We start from the raw sequence: 18,886 nt of genomic DNA, 5'->3' as shown, positions 1-18,886 counted from the left end.
TCGTCAGTCTCAAATTAACTCAACTCTCTTCTTAATCACATCTCGACTGACTTCCCAATTTTAACATTCTCTCAAAGCTTCACACTCCACACTATCAAAATGTCCCCTATACCGCGCCAGTGCGTTTCTGACGGAAAGAAATATACGCTGTTGGACCAGAAGACTCACGGCGAAATTCGCATTGTCGACCCATGGGAGGCGACTGGTAAGGAGTCTTTCCTAAAGACTTCGGAGGCAGGCCACGATCGCAACGACTGCCCACCTCCTGCAAAGATACTCGCTGTTTACACAAGCGAAAAAGCCATTAAAGTTTCCTGTCTTCATAATCTTCTTAAGGGTATCATTGATTTTCAATGTCCTGGTTCAGATTACAAAATTGATGAGTACCCCCTAAGGACTTCTGCGTCCGAGGATAAGGTCGGTAAACAACCGTTTTGGCCAAACGGACAGCTTGGGAACCTGTACCGGATAGAGGAAGCACGAGATATAGTTCTTCAAGATCCGAAGGTAGAGCTGAAAGACTATTTTGCTATCTTTATCCTGTCCATCGAGAGCGACATTGACGATAAGCGTGATGTACCTGGAGCCGTTCCCTATGATCAACCCAACATGATGATCTACGAATGCTTCTCCGGTCACTATGTTTCCGGAGTCGGTCGCGGTCCTGGGGTACAGGAAGATATTCTCGCTATTGTCAAAGGAGATGGGTTTCTAGACGAGGATGGCCCAAAGCTTGCAGGCAAGGTTGAATATGGCAAGTACCTCGCCGATCTCTTTAGCACAAAAGACGACAAAATTGATTCCGGCGACTGGCACTGTAAAGTCAGCGACTATCCCCGTGCACATCATTTCCAGGAATTGAGTGGTGAGCTTTCCAAGGTGGCGAAGGAGAAACTTCTTAAGGGAGAAATCCACTTTAACCTTCCTTGCAAGTCCAAGTTGCTGGCCTGACCTCCTATCTACCCCTTGATTTCTTTTTCAACTTTTTTAGATCCTTCGATTAGAAATTAATTAATATTTTTATCTCCTTTGTCTTTTGTAGCTAATGGATGTAGTAACCTTGCCCTCCTTTCTCTCCCGTGGATAATGAATGTATAATGAATGTTTCATCTCAGCCCTTTTTCTTATTGGCCTCAAGTTTAGCTGCATCAAGTGCCTCCCATATAGGCTCCACAACGTGGGTAAGTAGCAAATCTTTTGTCAAAGCAAAGTCCACCTGGCCTTGTCTAGGGTGTTCACCAACCAGGTTCGCAAACGGGATGGTGATGTCGCCCCCCTCAATCACTGGCTCCCTGCCATCGGGTCGCCGCTTGAATGCAGCTTCAAGAGTCTGCCGCGCTGGCAGCGGCTGAATTGGAGTGACGGGCACGGATTCGCCTTGAGGGGCTGGCTGGGTCACTACATTCGCGGCGATCCAAGATGAAATGTAGACATTTCCTGACCCCTTCTTAATGTCTATTATTATCCCTTGCTGGACTCGGCCGTTGGATTGGTTGAGCCACCAAGTTATATCATTTATCAACTTGGCCTTTGTTTCAGAGTTTCCCACCTCTAACGCCACGGTTGGCCATTCGCGGTACTTTTCCCCAGGTCGATACGCTGGTGCCCAGGATCGATCTGCTTCCTTGCTGCGGCGGCTTGTATTCGTTCTTGTTGATCCACGATCGGCGATTCGTCGTTTAACGCCCATTTGGCTGGCCAGAATTGCAACTAACGAATGGAAGTTTGAGGCAGCTGTTTCGTGGATTTCGGCCGGCATCTTCAAAATCAGGATTTCCGAGGCATGGGAATAATCGATTCTTCCGAAAAAAGGCTTGTCACCTTTTTCGAGAGCTTCTGAAGGTACGTGTTTGATAACGACAAAGTTATTCCCGGAAAAGTCTTGTTCTTCCTTCTGTGGCCATTCCTCAAAGCTGTAGACACACGTGTTTGCTGGAAGGTGCTGCAAGAACTGACTGGCATCGTCACCATCGTTCGTGCCTTCCTCAGTAACATCACGTGGGCAGCCACGCGACATTTTTGGCTCAGTGAGTAACTCTAGCTTTAGCCCTGAGTCAATGTAATTTTGCTTGAGTTATACCTGCCTGTGGGTTTGATGGTGGGCATTTGTGCAAGATATCAATTGATAATATAAGGTTGATCGTCATTATGATTCATCAATTGATAAACAATTTTGAAGAAAGTTTAAGTTTATGGATTACACGTACGCATCTATCCATTTATATCGATCCAATACTGAGAGCTTTACTACCGTGTCAACTGGTACATGCCAATTGATATGTAGAAATTCAATGTCCATTGCTGGCACTTCCACTTGAGAAGGCATGTAATAGTTGGACTTCTAGAAGTTCAAATGTTGTAGCACAACAATACATGATATTGGTTAAACTTTGGCACCGCCACAATATACTCAAGTATTAATATTAATATGACATCTGGAATCATCAGATCTGTTGACTGTATAATTGATTGGATATGAAATTTCTGGAGAAAGGAGGCGCATGCATCACTTAACCGGCTGGTGGTATACACTAATTTTCCAGCAATTCGACATGCAAAAAAAAAAAAGCAAAGAGTGCGTTCCCTATTTGGTCTATAATTGGCATGCCAAGTGTTATGCTATTCGACCACCCCTAGTTATGTCCGGGACCACCGACAGCCTAGTCCTTCACTGCCCCCAAAAAACGCAATTGCCATGCGTTGATAGTCAATATCTAATCGAATCACAGCCTGATCACATAGCTAAATAAGCAGCTAGCAAACTAGTCACACACTAGATTGATGATAATGTATGGCGCTGTTCCGCGTATGCATTGCCGCTATGTACATCAGCCAATCACTTCCAGCCTTTCCTTCCAGGGTCTGTCCACGATGAAACCAAATTCAAGGCGCGCATGCAGCGTGCATTTTGATGGTGGTGTGGCTGTGGCTCAGCCTCGCGCTCTGCACGAGGTATCTTGTAAACTTACTGGCTAGAAATGGGGGGTTTTGAGACAAGCCACAGGCTGTTTTTAGAAATTATGTAGGCATCTGTGAAAGGAATGAGCCTAACATAGAAGGTTTCAAGTATATAAGGCCAGTAAGAGCCATACCGATAAATGTAATACAGAAAAGTAAACCTTGACAATTCACTTTTCATTACTACACAAACACAAAAATGCCTCGACCATCACAGCCGTCATGCGACTTGTCGGCCATCCTCGAAATCTGGCCTAGCCACGACCACCAGTGTGCCGGAATTGCAAAAGGCGCAGGCAGACGCTGCAATCTGACCACTAACCAGCTAAATCGCTCTATCGCCTGTTCTCTGCTACGAGAAGGAAGCGCTCTTCTAAACTCTGGAGAACGGTCCATCAACGACATCCTCACGGAACTTGCACCTCGCACTCTGTGCGTGCGATGGCATCAGTACCAAGCCAGCGGACTTGTTAGCCAATGGGCAAGGAAAGTGGACAAGTTTGTACAGCAGCGACGAGCAGCTCCGACGAGGGAAAGTCGCGAGAGATATTTCTCGTCTAGACAGTCTACTCCGGAAACCAGGACGGGTGGTAGTCCAACACGCATTCAAATTCAGCAGAATAATATCTTTTTCAATGTTGAATCTTTATACGTTTCCTCGAATATGCCAACTCCACGAGCCACACCACCCCCAGCAAATACACCTCAACCTTCGAGGACAACTACACAATCCGTTGCCACAATTCCTGGTAGCAGAAGTAGAGGTTTTCAAGTAACTCCGTCAATTACTGCCCCAACTCCATCTCGCATGATAGAGAATCGCGTGACGCCGAGGAACGAGTCAACAGAAACAGCAAATACAGCCAATACAGCCAATACCCAGCGGCGCATCTTACCACCGCTATCGGGAAGAACGAACAATACCGTCACTCGACGGCCGATTGAAGGAGATTGTGGGATCTGTTACCTTCCGCTAGTGAACGAAGACGAAGACGAAGACGAAGACGACACAAATCCTTCTGATGATTCAGTTTCCAGTAGCGAAACTATAACGTCGACGAACACTAGGCGGCCTACGCCGGAACCACTGGTCTGGTGTAAAGCCCAATGTGGGCATAATTATCATAAGAGTTGCATGGATCCTTGGGTTGCATGCTGTGCAGACAACTTGCGGCCCGCGACGTGTCCAACATGTAGGGCGACGTGGAGGCAATGAGGTTGTTTTTAATTAGTATCGTGTTTATGCCACTCATTTTATTGGGTTTTAGATTGGGGTTGGAGTATTATTGGCACAGATTTACTTGACACAGTTAGATCACCTCTCATTTGTCGTATTTGAATAAATCTTTTCAAAAAAACAGTTCATTTAGTAAAAGGTCGTAGCTAAAATAAAAATACAAGGGACCTGAGTCCCACAATAAGTAACCGGTCACCAGCAAACCACAAGATCTCAATACGTTCATTAATATCCACCTCCGGTGAGAGTCTATTTGGTCTCGCCATTGTGGCCGTGATGAAGCAGTCCTGCAGTGATTGTTAGCTCTCCATTTATTGAAACTATAATAAACGAAACTTACCCTCAGCCTTCTCCACAAGTTTTTCTTCGAGGCCCTGCTTATGGCCCGAAGAGTGGCCAGAATGACCAGATGAACCATCGGTTGCAAAGTTGTCACCATCGTTCCTAGAACCTTGGTCCTGTCCTGCGGAGTATCCACTGCCGCCAGCTCCAGTTCCTGCCTGGTTCTGACGATGGTTTGTTTCTTGACCACCGTCAAAGCCAAATTCTTCCTTCACTTTATCTCCACTTCCGCCAAAGCCGCTCCCATAATTCTCGCCTTGTGACTTTTCAAAGGTGGAAGTTGTGGTATTTTCACTACCGAAAGAGGACTGCATAACTCCGGCAGATCCTCCCGAGGGCTCACGAGGTTCGGTATTTGGGCCGTCATTACCATATCCTCTGTTTGAGAGTCCAGCGTTGTCTCGGAGATCATTATCTCGACGGTTGAAGTTGGATGCTGTGCTGTTTATGCCATCACGGCCGAGGCTGCCTGACGAAGTATTGTCATAGGAACGTCCACTTTGCTCATTGGTGAAGCTGTCTGTGTTGTTGAACCCACTTCCAGTAGATCGGTCATTCGCACGACCAAGGCCGCTATTGAGTGAACCCGTCCCAGTGTTACTCTGGAAGCCGCCGCTACCGCCGCTATTGTCGAAGCCGCTCCCTGCAGAACGATCATTCGTACGATCAAAGCCGCTATTAAACAAGCCTGTCCCAGTGTTGCTCTGGACGTTTCGGCTACTATCGAAGCCGCTGCCAGCAGAAATATCATTCGTACGACCAAGGCCGCTATTGAATGAACCAGTCCCAGTGTTGCTCTGTAAACCGCTGCTATTATCAAATCCGCTGCCAGCAGAACGGTCGTTCGTACGATCGAAGCCGCTATTAGAAAAACCAGTTCCAGTGTTGCTCTGGACGGTGCGGCTATTGTCAAAACCGCTGCCGGCAGAACGGTCGTTCACACTGTTGTAGTCATCACGAAGGTTGTTGGCATTGTTGGCACCAGTCGACTGGTAGTTGCCCTGAAAGTTGCTGTTGTCGTTGCCGAAGCTCATTTTGATATGACTAGCTTTTGCTCAGAAAGTTTGATAGTGGATGGTTCAAAAAGAGTCTTTTTTTGTATTAAGTAAGGTGAATGAAGTCAATTAATCAATCAATCCATGGACAGCGAGATCCAGGCTGGTTATAAGCACAATTCAAAGCTGGATGACGTAGGTTGTTTCTACATCGATCAATGCATGTCACTCTGGGCTGTGATTGGCCAGAGTATGTGGGGGGGAATCTCAGCAGATCGAGAATGACGTATTTCGAGATCTTTCTAGCTTTTCAATCCAATAATGCAGCATTGTTTCGTGTCGACCCTAACTATGATGGAATGGCGTGCAAATCACCAGGTTTTCGCTGTGCTATGCCATGCCACTGTAGAGCAACCCACTACGATTACATCAAGGCACCCACTGGTAATACAAATGACGCAATGCGAATTGAGATTTGATTTTAATTTAAAAATATCCAATATTAAATCATTCAAGAAAGTTCGAGAATTCCCTGACGTCGGTGGGAGTCACGTGGGTTGTTTCATCAACTTGTTTATCATGCTGCACGTGATATTTCTGCCCCACTCAGACCCTAGACAACAATCTTGCTAGTCTGTATAGAGATTCTCATGTGGAGGATAATAAAGGACTTGATGACCTCGATCAGGACATAAGAACAGATCAATGCGATAACCGATGTGAGTCGTGTCCCTGTCGTATGGCCGGTCAACGCCGCATATAGTATCACCGACGCGGACAGAATCCGTATTCATCCAGAATAGTTGTGCATCCTACCAATTATTTCATAACAAAATACAAGTAATAAAAATATACGTTAAAAGACTGAAGAAAACGTGAGGAATTCAGGACAACACCAGAAATCACGTGGTGTATCCCATTTCGGGCAAGCGCGGGCCACCAGCCGCAGAGCCTCGGAGGCTGAACGCACCACAACAACTAATAAATTACGTATAATCCATCCAGCTTCTCGGCCTTTGACGCCAGATGCGGCGTGCCGGAGATGAAGAATAATATATTCACGGCTCGTGCAGTCGGAGTTCCCCGCAGCCAAATTATATCGCGATAAGCCCACACGTGCCAAGAGGCTGCGTGCTTGGCGGTGGCCTTGGTTGGCCAGGCAAGGCCCGACGTTACATGGCAGCAAAGAATCCCGGATGATCGGGGGGACAACAGAAGCTCAATTGGCTGCGAGCACAGGCACCGTGCCCGAGATAAGACTAGATGTAACTCTGGCTGCAGATCAGAAAGCTTGTTCCGTGCAGCCTGGGCTTGCTTTGCCTGGCAGCTGTATCGCCAGGATCAGATCGGCAGGGACGCCTCTTTCCGCTGTTACACTTCGTGGCGAATGAGAGCATGACCGACTCGCTCGTGTATCGGACCCCCGCTGTCGCGATATACGATTGCAACGATCCACGCTCGTAATCGCACAGCAAATGTAGCATGATCTACGGGGCACGGCTTGCATTCTCTTCCGCCATAACCAGTGCCCGTCCACTGTCGTATATATATATACCTAGGCCTTGGCTGTTTTGGCTTTCGGATATTCCACTCACACTATCAACACTTGACCGGATATTACAAAGATGTCTTTCCGTTCCATCTTTCCGGCCGCTCTGGCCGTTGCCTCTCAGTTCCATGGCGCCAATGCCTGGGGCGATCTCGGCCATGAAACCATCGGATACATCGCAGAGAACTTTGTCAGCTCGGCCACCGAGAGCTACTGCAAAGACATCCTCGGCATCACCAATTCGTCGTATCTCGCGAGCGTCGCCACCTGGGCCGATAGCTATAAGTACACATCGGCTGGAGAGTTCTCCAAGCCTTTCCACTTCATCGATGCCCAAGATAGCCCTCCGAAGAGCTGCAGTGTTGATTACTCCCGTGACTGCGGTGATGAGGGATGCAGTATCAGTGCGATGAAGAACTACGTAAGAGAAAATCTCTTTTGTTCGGTGGATATAACTGACAACCGGTAGACAAACCAATTGTTGGACTCCTCGACCACCAAAGCCGAGTCAATCGACGCTCTCAAGCTCATCGTCCACGTAAGCTTCAGTTTCTCTCATTATGTGGAAGCTACTAATTCTTCGCGCAGCTCGTCGGTGACATCCACCAGCCCCTCCACGACGAAAATCTCGAGATCGGTGGTAACGACATCGACGTCAAGTACAACGGCGAAAGCACTAACCTGCACCACATCTGGGACACCAATATGCCTGAGCAAGACGCCGGTGGCTACTGGCTGAGCGATGCCGAGAACTACGCCTCTTTGCTGACCGACCGCATCAAGACCGGCCAGTACAAGTCCAACTCGTCATCCTGGCTCGACGGCATGGACCTTACCGACCCGGTTTCGTCTTCGATGATCTGGGCCTCTGATGCCAACTCGTACGTCTGCAGCACCGTGTTGGCGCCCGGTTTGGACTACATCAACTCGACCGACTTGTCCGGCGACTACTACAACACCAGTCAGCCTGTCTTTGAAGAGCTGATTGCGCGCGCCGGTTTCCGCTTGGCCAAGTGGCTTGACCTCATTGCTGCCAGCGCTCCTAGCTCCTAGTGTGCATTGTATTGAAAATGTGTAATGAGATGACGAAATAGTGCAGTGCTGGACGCCTTGTGTGTTTTATTTTTACTGCTTATAAGTAGAATGCATCGAGGACTCGATGCTAAAAATGAATGACGTGAAGTTTGACTTGGTCTTTTTTTAAAAAAAATCATTTCTACATATTTCTGTTTACATGTATTGTTGCAGCAATTGAGGAGAGCGACACAATTGGGCAAGTTTAACCGGATGTGGGACTGTATGGTCTGACATGTCAAACATTTAAAGCACATGAAACCAACACAAGTCATTGTAACACTTGATATCTTACGGAAATAATACTCTTGGCTGGTCCGGAAATATAGAGTTCACAATGTAAACCGGCTGCTCATTATTATTTACCTGTAAAGATCTATTGTGGTGTCGATCAGGCAACACGAGCCGGGCTTGGCTATCCCAGAGAGGCATAATGCAAACACGTCGACAAGCAATAAGCAATAATTGATCCGAAAATTCCAGACAGCAAACACATCTTAAGAAAGCAAAATAAGATGGTGCATCTACTGGGCGTATCTGTCGCAAGCATTATCGGTCTAAACGTGCTGTCGACCCTAGGCCTTCTCACCACGCAATCCAAACCCACACGCACAATCCTCTGCGCGGCTCTGTTCGGGCTCACTGGTGTTTTTCAGTATGCGTTTACGACGTGGTATCAAAACCGAATGCACCGCGGCCTTGCAGCCAGTATTCTATGGGCGTATTTGCTGAGTGCCGCCGAGTTGTTGCTCCTTTCTGAAGTTGACTTGAAGCACGCCCCAAATCCAAAGGGGAACGCCCTGTCGAGTGAAAATATCAAGTGGGCGTTTTTCCTGTCGTGGAATTTTCGACGCATTGGCACCAAATGGGAGGTTCGAAATGTACCTTCATTCGGTAGCACGTTCGATAGTAAACCGCCTTCACGATGGGAATTTCTCCGGAAACGACTGTTGATTGTCGTGATTGCGTCTCTTTTCCTGGATGGCATGACTGCTGGTCCTCCACCAGATATGGAAATGTTCTCTGAACAAAAACAGTACCTCAACTTTTCAAGATTGGGTCAGCTCGATACTGAAGAAGCCATCACGAGGGTTATTCTGACTATGACTATTGCACTCAATGCCGCGCTGCCGATCTTGATCACGTACTATGCGACTTCCATTGTTCTTGTTGTTACTGGTCTGAGCATGCCAGTGGATCTTCCACCATTATATGGTGCGATTTTGGAATGTTATTCCGTGCGTCGGTTCTGGGGGTGAGTACTGAACTGAATCGATATTAAAGCTGCTGATGCTAACAAAAGTGAACAATAGCAATCTGTGGCACCAATGGCTTCGTCGTGGTTTAACAGCCATTGCAACTTCAATAAACACTTCACTTGCAATCCCTCGCACGTCCAATCTATATCGTGTTACCATGCTTCTATCTGTGTTTTTCATTTCAGGCTGCATCCACCACCTTAGCGACCTAGCCATTGGAATCCCACAATCCGAAGCAACCGGTTTCTATTTCTTCATGATGCAGCCACTTGCTATTATATTTGAGGATGCCTTTGAGGGTATTTATTTCCAGTATATTCGGAAAGGCAAAGGAGTAGAGCAAAATCTCAGATCATGGGAGTATGCCGTTTGCTACGTGTGGGTGGTTCTCTACTTTACGGCTCTTGCGCCCATCTGGTTCTGGCCACTCGTGAGACATACGGATCCGGTTCTGGATTCGTTTTTGTTGGTTAGGATTGTGCCCAGAGTGATTGGGTTTATGCAGTAGATGTCATATTACTTTCAATATAGTCATGCAGAAAACTAGCTATTTCATGTTGTCCCTTGTGAGATGCATACATTGCGGGCTCCATTATCTTGCGCCTGTTTCTATTCGGCCCTTGCCAAACAACCATTTCATCTCTCGGATTGAGGCAGCCCCTGTCTAACAGTATTTTCAGCATGGTAAGATCGTTTCTACCGATAATACACATCCAGATGCCCTGGATATTACCCCTCGCCAACTTTCCGTTATTATGCATATCCCCTGACCGCATTGGCAAGGTTTGAAGTATGCACTTTAGCAAATCAAGTCGTCTCTTTTGTATGACTCGGTGTATTGGGCTGATCATATCATAATCACTCTCTTCGACATCGGCGCCATGGGCGATCAAGGCTTTTGTAATCGTGTCGTTTCCTTTGATAATAGCAAGGTTCAACAATACGCCAATACCTCTGCCTTTGGTGTAGTATCCATTCCATCGAACAAACACGTTTGGATTTGCGCCCCTGTCTAGCAGTCTTTGGACTAGTGCCTCATTTTCCTGCTGCACGGCAAGCCATAGAGGAGTCGTTGAATTGAAATACTCCAGACGCCTCGCTTGCGGACGTGTTCTCACAGGCGGTGGCGGCTCAACCGGACAACCGCCTTCGAATAGACGATCGATTAAATCACCTTGTTTGTATTTCACCGCGGCGAATAGGGCCTCCTCTAATAAGGTCGACCCACCCATGTCCAAAAGCAGTCGAAGACTATTCATATAGCCCGACCTGGAAACTTGAACAATGAGCCAGGACTGCTTCTCTGGTGGAATCTCACATCCAAGGCCGATATAAAGAGTTGCCAGTTCTTCGAGTCCCAAGTTAACGGCATGGAAGAGAGGCGCGTTGTTGGAATTGTCGGCTACGTTTACATCGGCCCCAGCTTCAACTAGTCGTTTTGCCATATCAACATTTCTTGTCTGGGTTGCCAAGATAAGTGGCGTTCTTCCAGTCGAATTTCGAGCGTTTATATTCGCACCGTAAGCGAGAAGCAGCTCGACAGCGTCGAGATGGCCGTTCTTGACAGCTAGAGCAAGTGGCGTGTGGTCTGCCACGTTTAAGCGTTCCAATGCCGACGTGTCATATTCGAGTATGCACTTCAGCGTGTCTGCATGGCCATTCTGCGCGGCAGCACCTTCAATGTAAGAGCCTTTGAAGTCTCCGATCTTTGGGTCTGCGCCCTTGGACAATAAAAGCTCAACCATTTCGGTCTGGCCTCGGAGAGCAGCATGAAACAGATATGTACAACCCGTGTAATCAACTCGGTCCAGGTCAAAAAGCGGTCTCTTTTCAAGCATCAACTCGACAATAGCTTTATGTCCCATCGATACCGCAAAATAGAGCGGACCCTGCGCGGACTCGTTGCTCAGACTGAGATCAGCATCGTGGTCCAGCAACAGGTCGACGACACCCAGATGACCCTGTCTTGCAGCATGCAGCAGTGCGCTCTGGTAGAGACAATCCTCTGCGTTGGGGCTCGCGTTTGCGGCTAGGGCTTTTCGCGCAGTTGCTTCTTGGCCATTTCTGGCAGCCCAGATGAGCGCTGAACTCCCGCAGTACTTGGCATTGAACGTGTATAGAGGACGTTCAATCACACTCCAGATGAGAGGATTAGCTAGACCAAAGTGATATAGGGTTTTCAGGGAATTGCTAGTTCCATTGCTCCAGGCAGTAATCCATTCGATGATCTCGTAGAGCAGCTCGACCGGGAGTTGCAGCACGCCCATGCTGGGTCGATCTGCTTATTTTATTTATTTCTTTTTAGCGACAGCGCGTCTGCTCAAACATGTCTATAAAATGTGTGGGCAAGTTCCATGATGTGTAGATAGAGTTCCAGGGGTGTGTCGAGAGGTAGACGACGTTGAATGTTCCGGGTTGCTGTTCCACGTAGAGCGACCGGTCCTTTCGCGGCGTTATCGGCCCGCGTGACATCCGAGAACTACTTTACCAGCACTCTACTCGCTTGATATAAAGTATTTTATATGAGTGTACAATAATAGTACACCTGTATAAAGTAAGTTTTGACAATTCTTCAAAAATCTCAAGATGAGATATATCATATCAAAGATATATGTTTACGTAGTGATATTGGAGAAAGTAAAAAGTATATCATTTCCCACAATTAAGAACATTGAATAGGTAAACATCAATATTATTATCATTTCAAACACTAAATTTCCATTTGGGTTTAAGCTACCAGTTGACATTTAAGAGTTTTCCGATTAATCCGTTTAACGTAGTTTCGTTCTACATGTATATTTGACGTCACAATACATCGAATATACATGTAGTCCGATAACTTTACATTTTTATTTGTTTCTAGGATAATTACATCTAAACGCGCCGAGTTAACTATCTCGAGTCAGTTTCGAACATCAAAATGTTGGGACGAATGCATGTAATATACTGCTAGAGTAACGGGGAAACACGCAATTAGGCGCAATTCCAGCCACTACTAAATATCAGCATCAACTAGAAGCATATATTCATTCGTTTTAAAATGTTAAGAAAGCCGGGGGAATATCTCAATGGAAATTCAAGCTCATGTAAATCTTCTAAAATGAAGTTTTATGCAGAATGCTAGTTATTCTAACATTAAATCAACTACTATTATGGTGACTTGAAGAGCCAACTCCCAGAGAGCTGTCTAAAAATTCAAGAACCCAGTCGAATCCATCGGGCTCCTTGATCCAGTGGCCGTCATTGTCTGCTCCATTAAACTCCTTCCATTCAACGTGGACCATAACCTTCTGCAGAATCCGAAATGCCTGGCGCCCAAGATCGACGGATACCCACACGTCATCTGCTCCATGGGCTAGGAAGAGAGGTGTTGAGAGAACCAACATATCCGTCGGACTGTTAGCCTGCAATGGCCCGTGGTAGGAAGATTCGCCGAGGAAAAATTCTGACACGAGCCTTTGTATACGAGGGATGTAAGACTCATCAGGCGTTTCTGGCAAGTTCTCCAGCAGCTGTGGGAATGGCAACCAGCCACAGAAGCCCAGTAGCCCAGCGAGCGGTGTTTGGATTCGGCCAGTCCCAACCCCAGCAAGAAATGTCCATAAGGCGGTTGCCATTCCCTGGCTAATTCCTCCGAGATAAATCTTGTCAAGTTGTCCACTCAGCAATCCGGCTTCTGTCTCTAGGATACTCAAAATACGCAACACAGATTCTCGCAATCCGTCTTTTTGCAATTCTTGTCTTTCATGGGGGTCATCTACGGAGCATGCTTCAAACCAAGAGCACATCTCTTCTTGGAATGTAGCGCTCCATCGCTCGCGCGAGGTTGGGAAGACCCAGCGATAGGTAGGCAGGTGCCACGCCAGACTTTGGCTATTAGAAGTTGTGCAGGAGAAAAACTCCTCGGCAAACTCGGGGCCATCGCTACCGCGTCCATGCAGCAGAATAACTGTGTGCGTATGAGGGCCTTGGGGAGGATGGATGTGAGAAGTAGGGAATTGCATGACCGTCTCGGAATGCATGTCAAGACGTCGGAATATTCTCCGGTCTCTTTCTAGATGACACATGACTGTATACGGAAAATAAAATTAATTGTAGCGGGTTCCCACGCTAGTATAATGTAGTTGCCTATACACAAGCTAATTTTCCGCATTTGTTGTGGAATAACAAGCGACAGATAGTGGGGTAGTATGGAGGGTAGCCAAACACCACAAAAAGCTTGATATGAATATACTCTTAAGTCCGTAACTGCTTCAAATTTACCTTAAATCTAGCAAACGGAGTATTGGTAATATAAATAGAACGGCGTTAGTTGACTCCTAAAGTGGCGCCGCAAACTGGACAAGCACTGATCTTGGTGACAGGTCAGGCGAGAGGCAATTCTTGCAAGTTTTCTCCGATACACCAATTAGGGATTCATATGAAATCACCAACTAACTAGCAAGCCAGCACCGGAGGGCAGCTGAAAACGCGCGGCGTGGCTGTGCATTAATCACGATGGTGCAAAAGTCCGGGGATCCGCGTCTAGTTGCATCAACCTGCATGAAGCTTGCTAGCTAGCCCGTGTGCTAAGCCCGAGGCTATCGCAAGTTCGCAACACCCCTCTCGACACTTTTCAATGCATCTCAAGGGCAGATAACGCACAATGGAACAGTCATCAGAAGACGAACTGGAGTCAAAACAACAGCGCAAGGTGCAAAAACATGTCCAGGTACAGGAAAATGTTCCACAGGAGCCAAAATACGATGCGTTGCAATACGCCCTGTTTCTGTGCTACGGGCATTGTACATCTACAAAAGCAGACCACAAACGAAATAATAAACGCAGCACTAGGCTATTAGTTCTAGATGAAGCCGGTTAGTTGTATAGATCGATGCCGAAGAATTTTGCTGATGATCAACAGTAACACCGGACTTTGAACACTTAATTCAGACTCTATCTTCTAAAAGCCCGGCTGACGGTGGCGCTCATATACGTGTTGTGTATGTTGAAAAATCCTTGAATGGTTATCTTTCTGACTTTTATTTAGATTAATGAATCTAGATGCCGGTATTTTCTTGGAGGATCGAAACCGGACATACGCCCTCTTTGAAAAATACTGGGCCATTGACATGCAAGATATTTCTCTGCTATCCTCACAGCTCGTCTACCATAGCCAGACGATCAATAATGGTGGCCAAACATACTTGGGTATGTCACTCGTATGTTAGTTTGAACTATACTAACAAAAGCAGAGATATGCTACAATGTCAGCGAATATCTCTCATACGACGAAGACAACATCTTATCACCAGAGAGCAGTTTGACGTTAAATGTGAGCAAACCGGGAGACATGCGGCTTTACCACGAGTATGAGCCTCTTTACTTTAGGTATAACACAACAACTGGCCAAACAACATACGTATTGCCGAATGCCACTCTTGAGCACCGCAACCTTCTCAATAGCATTGGTCTGACTCTCTCTAAATCCCCCCCCAAAATGCATCCATTCACGTTGCACACCGTCATCTTGTCACAGACCATATCTGCTCGTAGCAAAGAGATCGATGATCTTTACCGGCGGCTTCTATGGATCGAACACCAAATTTATCAGGGATCAATCTTCCAGGATACGAACTCAGAGAGGTTCACACGCTATATACAGCTATCACACAAATTATCACGCAATCTCATCACACTTGAACACCGAACTCAACGCGATCGGTCCCATATCGACCGACTTCTACGCGATCTCGATCGCTTATGGAAACTAGCAAACAAACACCGTCCTAAGAAATCCGACGACTCCTATATCGACATCTCGATCCACGAACGTGTACGAGATTCTCTCTTGTGCCTCAAGGACTCAGCCTTGGACCGGGAACGGCAGATTATCAACTTGCAGCGCAAGACCCAGATCTTTGTAGCCCTGTTATACAACCTGATCACCGGGCACGACAGCGCCATTAATCTGCGCATTGCCTCGGAGACAGCAAATGTCTCACACGAAGCAAAAAAGGACAGTACATCGATGAAGATTATTGCCAGCGTGACTATGTTTTACCTACCGGCCACGTTTGTATGCAGTCTGTTCGGCACCAATTTTGTCGCGTTGGATACAAATGGCCCGTCAGATCCGAATTTTGTTGTTTCCAAATTTTGGTGGGTATATCTAGCCTTTGCCATTCCGTTGACTGGGTTCACCGTGTTTTGTTTCTGGCTCTGGCGTCGATGGCGTGGAGGCCATCTGCTACGAGCTGAACGAGAGAAATATACTGTTTAAATAAAAATAAAATCCCAACACGTGAAACTTGAGCACTTTTTTAGGCCCCGGAAAACAAACTCTCTCATTAACAGGCCAACGGTCTCTTATGTGAACAGCGGCCAACATGACCAAATAAGATTGCTTGGTTTTTGTTCGGAATCGATAAAAATGTGCAAATAAATCTAGGCCAAGGCATGTTTTGCGAAATCCTGGCTCAAGACTCGAAACACTCATTAACTATTATTGCCACTAGTAGCCACCTTCTTAGGTAGCCAAAGCCAGGAGAGGCCAAACATGGCACACATAGTAAATATTTGTATCAATGAATATCGTTCGTAGTCCAGGTCAACTTAATAATATTGAATCGACAGTATTCAGTAAGTAGCTAGCTAGATGTAATAATTCCAGTTATCATAATTTGAAAGGACATATGTACATGTATTCGCACTACCACTCAGACTCTAATCCATTTACGCCTTGTGGCTTCTCTGACAGTGTTGTAATACGAAATCCATGGCGAAGGCCCTCCTCAGGGTTGGTCACATCGTAATCTGAAATAGCGGTATGTGCTGTAACACGATTATCCCACAGAGAGACTGTGCGGTCATCCCATTTTACGCGGACTTGGAAATCTTGTCCATGTCTAATATGCTGTTTCTAAGTTAGCCAAAGTAGGTTCAATGTTAACTGGACCTAGCGATATTTATGCTCACGTTGAATAGAAGCTGTAAAATAGCGTCAGACTCCTCGTCCTTGAGTCCTATAATTCTTTTCGTGAACCCGGGGTTTACGAACAATGCCTTCTTCCCAGTGACCTATACTTGATTAGCCCGACGAGTTTCAGAGTGGTATCCGAACACTTACTGGGTGTACTCTAACGACCGGATGGAACGAGCGGACAGGATCCCGTCTGACAAATTTGCCATCTCTTGTAGCACTTTCGGCCTGCGGAAACCCACTATGCTCGGCCTTCAGACCTTCAAGAAGCTGCTTAATTGGGTCAGAAAGTCTCTCGTATGCTACTGTCTGCGACACCCAGCCAGTGTCGCCCCCAGTAGATGGGACAGAGAGGAGGGTGAGTATAGTGATTCCGGGTGTCTGGTGTTCGTACGATACGTCGGAATGATAACCAGTTGACGTCAATTTATTCGATTTAAAGGTTGCTCGATAGAGATTGTCAGGGCCGAGATAGATGTTGTGGAACTCAAGATGGCCGTCAACATGTGCACCGACTGGCTGTTATCGTTCAAATGTTAGTTACTATACGGTATATACAACTGGAACAAACTTACGTGAATGTGCAATTTACCAAAATATTCACCAAATTCTTTCTGCTTCTCAGAGCCTATATTCTTGAAGTCCTGGTCCCGAAATACCACGACGCCACGCTCAGCAATCAGCAGGGCAAGCTCATTTTTCTGCGCATCGGTAAGGCTGGAGAGCTGCAGTCCACGAATCTCAGTGCCAACCCGGGGCGTTAATTTGTCCACAATCACATCCGGGTTTCCAGTCTGGAGAAGATTTGGCTTTGACTTGTCTGCGTCTAGACCACGATCGTGAAACTCGAATGATTCCGTTGGTGGAAATTTGGTTATGTTGTCGTAGACCGGGAGATAGCCGGCGTACTTGTACTGAAAATATTGTCAGCAGTTAATGATATATTCCTGACGTGTTTTAGAAGTACCCCGTCATGTGTTTTCTCGTCAAAAGCAGCTTTGAGCTCGGTGTGCAGAGATGCTTGTGTTTCTGTTTGGGTGGCCATTGTTCTAGTGTGTTACACGGCTAATGTCATGATGAGTCCGACATCCATCATGCTTGATTTCCATGGGCTACTTATATATGCCATTTGTAACGATTAATGCTGTATATTCTACTGGTCAAAGCCAAAATCACCCGAAACGGAAATCCATGACGCGATTATCCTCGAATGAAAACATGATGTTGACGTGGGGTAAATAGATTGCTTCACAACGCAATGGTGCTTTAGCATGGCGTAATTGTATTAGCAATACTTATTTCATATTTAAACAATGAGGATACTTGAATGTTATTCTGGGAAATAATGTCACTATGCCACAGGCTGACAAACTATAAACATGTAACCCTAATGATGACCAAACCATCACCATCTTACGTGTTTGTACTATCATTGACTTGAGCGATTACCTAATAATCCATAAAATATTAAATAAACATGGCCCCCGATGATAAAGACTCTAACAACGTCTCACATCTTCAAAATGGCTCGTAAAAGATCGAAAAAGAAGATGGAAAAACCGAAGGAGATGCGTCGAAAGGTTTTCTCTCCTCTGGACAACGACGGCCCCTACCAGAATAGCCCTAGATCATCTCCTTTCTTGAGACTTCCTGGAGAGGTTCGAAATGAGATATACCTGGCTCTCTTTTCAAGTACCCGCATATCGTTCGGAGAGGAAGTGATAAAGGGAAAAGGAAAATTGCGTGTGCTGCCAGCTAGGCACTCGCTCAGCATCCTTCATATATGCCGTCAGATTCATATTGAAGCGAATCCGCTCTGGGCTGGGCTGATACTCGTTCATTTTGGCTCAATAACAGCCATGGCTAACAAGATAAAGTCCACGCCAGAAGCTACCATAAAAGATATTCGCCAAATGCGTGTTCTATGGACCTCTCAATCAAGATCCCAATGGATCTGCTACTCCTGGCCTCTGCAAACTCTAGATAAACTATATCTCGACAGGTTTACAGTCTTATTTAACGAGGGACGGCAATCAGCTCAAAGCGAAACTAACTTCATCATGGAAACTTTGCTCGAATTGACGACTTGCGGCCGTGGATGGAAAGAGCTTCATTGTATAACAAACAGATGCTCCATTCTGTCAGAAATCCGCAAGAGCCCATACAGTAGTTATTATATTACCCGAGACCTACAATTCAAAGGCATCGACGAACAGCAACTCCGTTCAATGGGCATATTTACCATCGAGGATTGGTTAAAATGGGAGTTCATGAAGCGCGATGGGCCTTCCTCGGACGCTTCGATAAAAATTTGCCGATCAACAACATGCGCACACAATGGTATTCGCAGCATGATGGATCCAGCATCCTACGTCGAAGTGGATAAAAAAAGGGCGCTGACGCCGACGCAGCTAAAGAAGTCCTGCAAACAGGCACTACTTGTTGCAAAAAGGGCATCGAATGTTGATTTCATGTCACCGGATCAGTCACTTCAAAACCAATCCCCTGTCT

General features: G+C 46.3%; 10 protein-coding genes across 10 annotated transcripts; 5 read left to right on the top strand and 5 right to left on the bottom strand.

Annotated features, from left to right (window-relative positions):
- Positions 1–99: 99 nt before the first annotated feature.
- TRUGW13939_04322 (uncharacterized protein) lies at positions 100–951 on the top strand (the record flags this gene model as incomplete). Its single annotated transcript, XM_035487499.1, has 1 exon — positions 100–951. The coding sequence occupies one exon, from the start codon at positions 100–102 to the stop codon at positions 949–951; it is 852 nt and encodes a 283-aa protein (XP_035343392.1).
- A 160-nt stretch (positions 952–1,111) lies between these two features.
- Positions 1,112–2,017, bottom strand: TRUGW13939_04321 (uncharacterized protein; the record flags this gene model as incomplete). The annotated part of the gene is made up of 1 exon (XM_035487498.1): positions 1,112–2,017. The coding sequence occupies one exon, from the start codon at positions 2,015–2,017 to the stop codon at positions 1,112–1,114; it is 906 nt and encodes a 301-aa protein (XP_035343391.1).
- Positions 2,018–3,157: 1,140 nt separating this feature from the next.
- Positions 3,158–4,190, top strand: TRUGW13939_04320 (uncharacterized protein; the record flags this gene model as incomplete). The annotated part of the gene is made up of 2 exons (XM_035487497.1): positions 3,158–3,995; positions 4,156–4,190. 2 exons carry the CDS (start codon positions 3,158–3,160, stop codon positions 4,188–4,190), a joined length of 873 nt encoding a protein of 290 aa, XP_035343390.1.
- Positions 4,191–4,444: 254 nt separating this feature from the next.
- On the bottom strand, positions 4,445–5,571 carry TRUGW13939_04319 (uncharacterized protein; the record flags this gene model as incomplete). Its single annotated transcript, XM_035487496.1, has 2 exons — positions 4,445–4,482; positions 4,536–5,571. 2 exons carry the CDS (start codon positions 5,569–5,571, stop codon positions 4,445–4,447), a joined length of 1,074 nt encoding a protein of 357 aa, XP_035343389.1.
- Positions 5,572–7,157: 1,586 nt separating this feature from the next.
- Positions 7,158–8,134, top strand: TRUGW13939_04318 (uncharacterized protein; the record flags this gene model as incomplete). Its single annotated transcript, XM_035487495.1, has 3 exons — positions 7,158–7,502; positions 7,551–7,619; positions 7,670–8,134. 3 exons carry the CDS (start codon positions 7,158–7,160, stop codon positions 8,132–8,134), a joined length of 879 nt encoding a protein of 292 aa, XP_035343388.1.
- Positions 8,135–8,670: 536 nt separating this feature from the next.
- Positions 8,671–9,922, top strand: TRUGW13939_04317 (uncharacterized protein; the record flags this gene model as incomplete). The annotated part of the gene is made up of 2 exons (XM_035487494.1): positions 8,671–9,410; positions 9,469–9,922. 2 exons carry the CDS (start codon positions 8,671–8,673, stop codon positions 9,920–9,922), a joined length of 1,194 nt encoding a protein of 397 aa, XP_035343387.1.
- Positions 9,923–10,006: 84 nt separating this feature from the next.
- TRUGW13939_04316 (uncharacterized protein) lies at positions 10,007–11,681 on the bottom strand (the record flags this gene model as incomplete). The annotated part of the gene is made up of 2 exons (XM_035487493.1): positions 10,007–10,074; positions 10,148–11,681. 2 exons carry the CDS (start codon positions 11,679–11,681, stop codon positions 10,007–10,009), a joined length of 1,602 nt encoding a protein of 533 aa, XP_035343386.1.
- An 873-nt stretch (positions 11,682–12,554) lies between these two features.
- TRUGW13939_04315 (uncharacterized protein) lies at positions 12,555–13,436 on the bottom strand (the record flags this gene model as incomplete). Its single annotated transcript, XM_035487492.1, has 1 exon — positions 12,555–13,436. One exon carries the CDS (start codon positions 13,434–13,436, stop codon positions 12,555–12,557), a length of 882 nt encoding a protein of 293 aa, XP_035343385.1.
- A 623-nt stretch (positions 13,437–14,059) lies between these two features.
- On the top strand, positions 14,060–15,676 carry TRUGW13939_04314 (uncharacterized protein; the record flags this gene model as incomplete). Its single annotated transcript, XM_035487491.1, has 4 exons — positions 14,060–14,270; positions 14,318–14,396; positions 14,444–14,604; positions 14,649–15,676. 4 exons carry the CDS (start codon positions 14,060–14,062, stop codon positions 15,674–15,676), a joined length of 1,479 nt encoding a protein of 492 aa, XP_035343384.1.
- Positions 15,677–16,105: 429 nt separating this feature from the next.
- TRUGW13939_04313 (uncharacterized protein) lies at positions 16,106–17,420 on the bottom strand (the record flags this gene model as incomplete). Its single annotated transcript, XM_035487490.1, has 5 exons — positions 16,106–16,309; positions 16,372–16,473; positions 16,523–16,894; positions 16,951–17,289; positions 17,343–17,420. 5 exons carry the CDS (start codon positions 17,418–17,420, stop codon positions 16,106–16,108), a joined length of 1,095 nt encoding a protein of 364 aa, XP_035343383.1.
- Between the last annotated feature and the right edge of the window lie 1,466 nt (positions 17,421–18,886).

This window comes from Talaromyces rugulosus, chromosome II (assembly GCF_013368755.1).
Source record: "Talaromyces rugulosus chromosome II, complete sequence".
Taxonomy (NCBI): domain Eukaryota; kingdom Fungi; phylum Ascomycota; class Eurotiomycetes; order Eurotiales; family Trichocomaceae; genus Talaromyces; species Talaromyces rugulosus.
The sequence above is the reverse complement of the archived record's forward strand: the minus strand, read 5'-3'. Positions and strand labels throughout refer to the sequence as shown.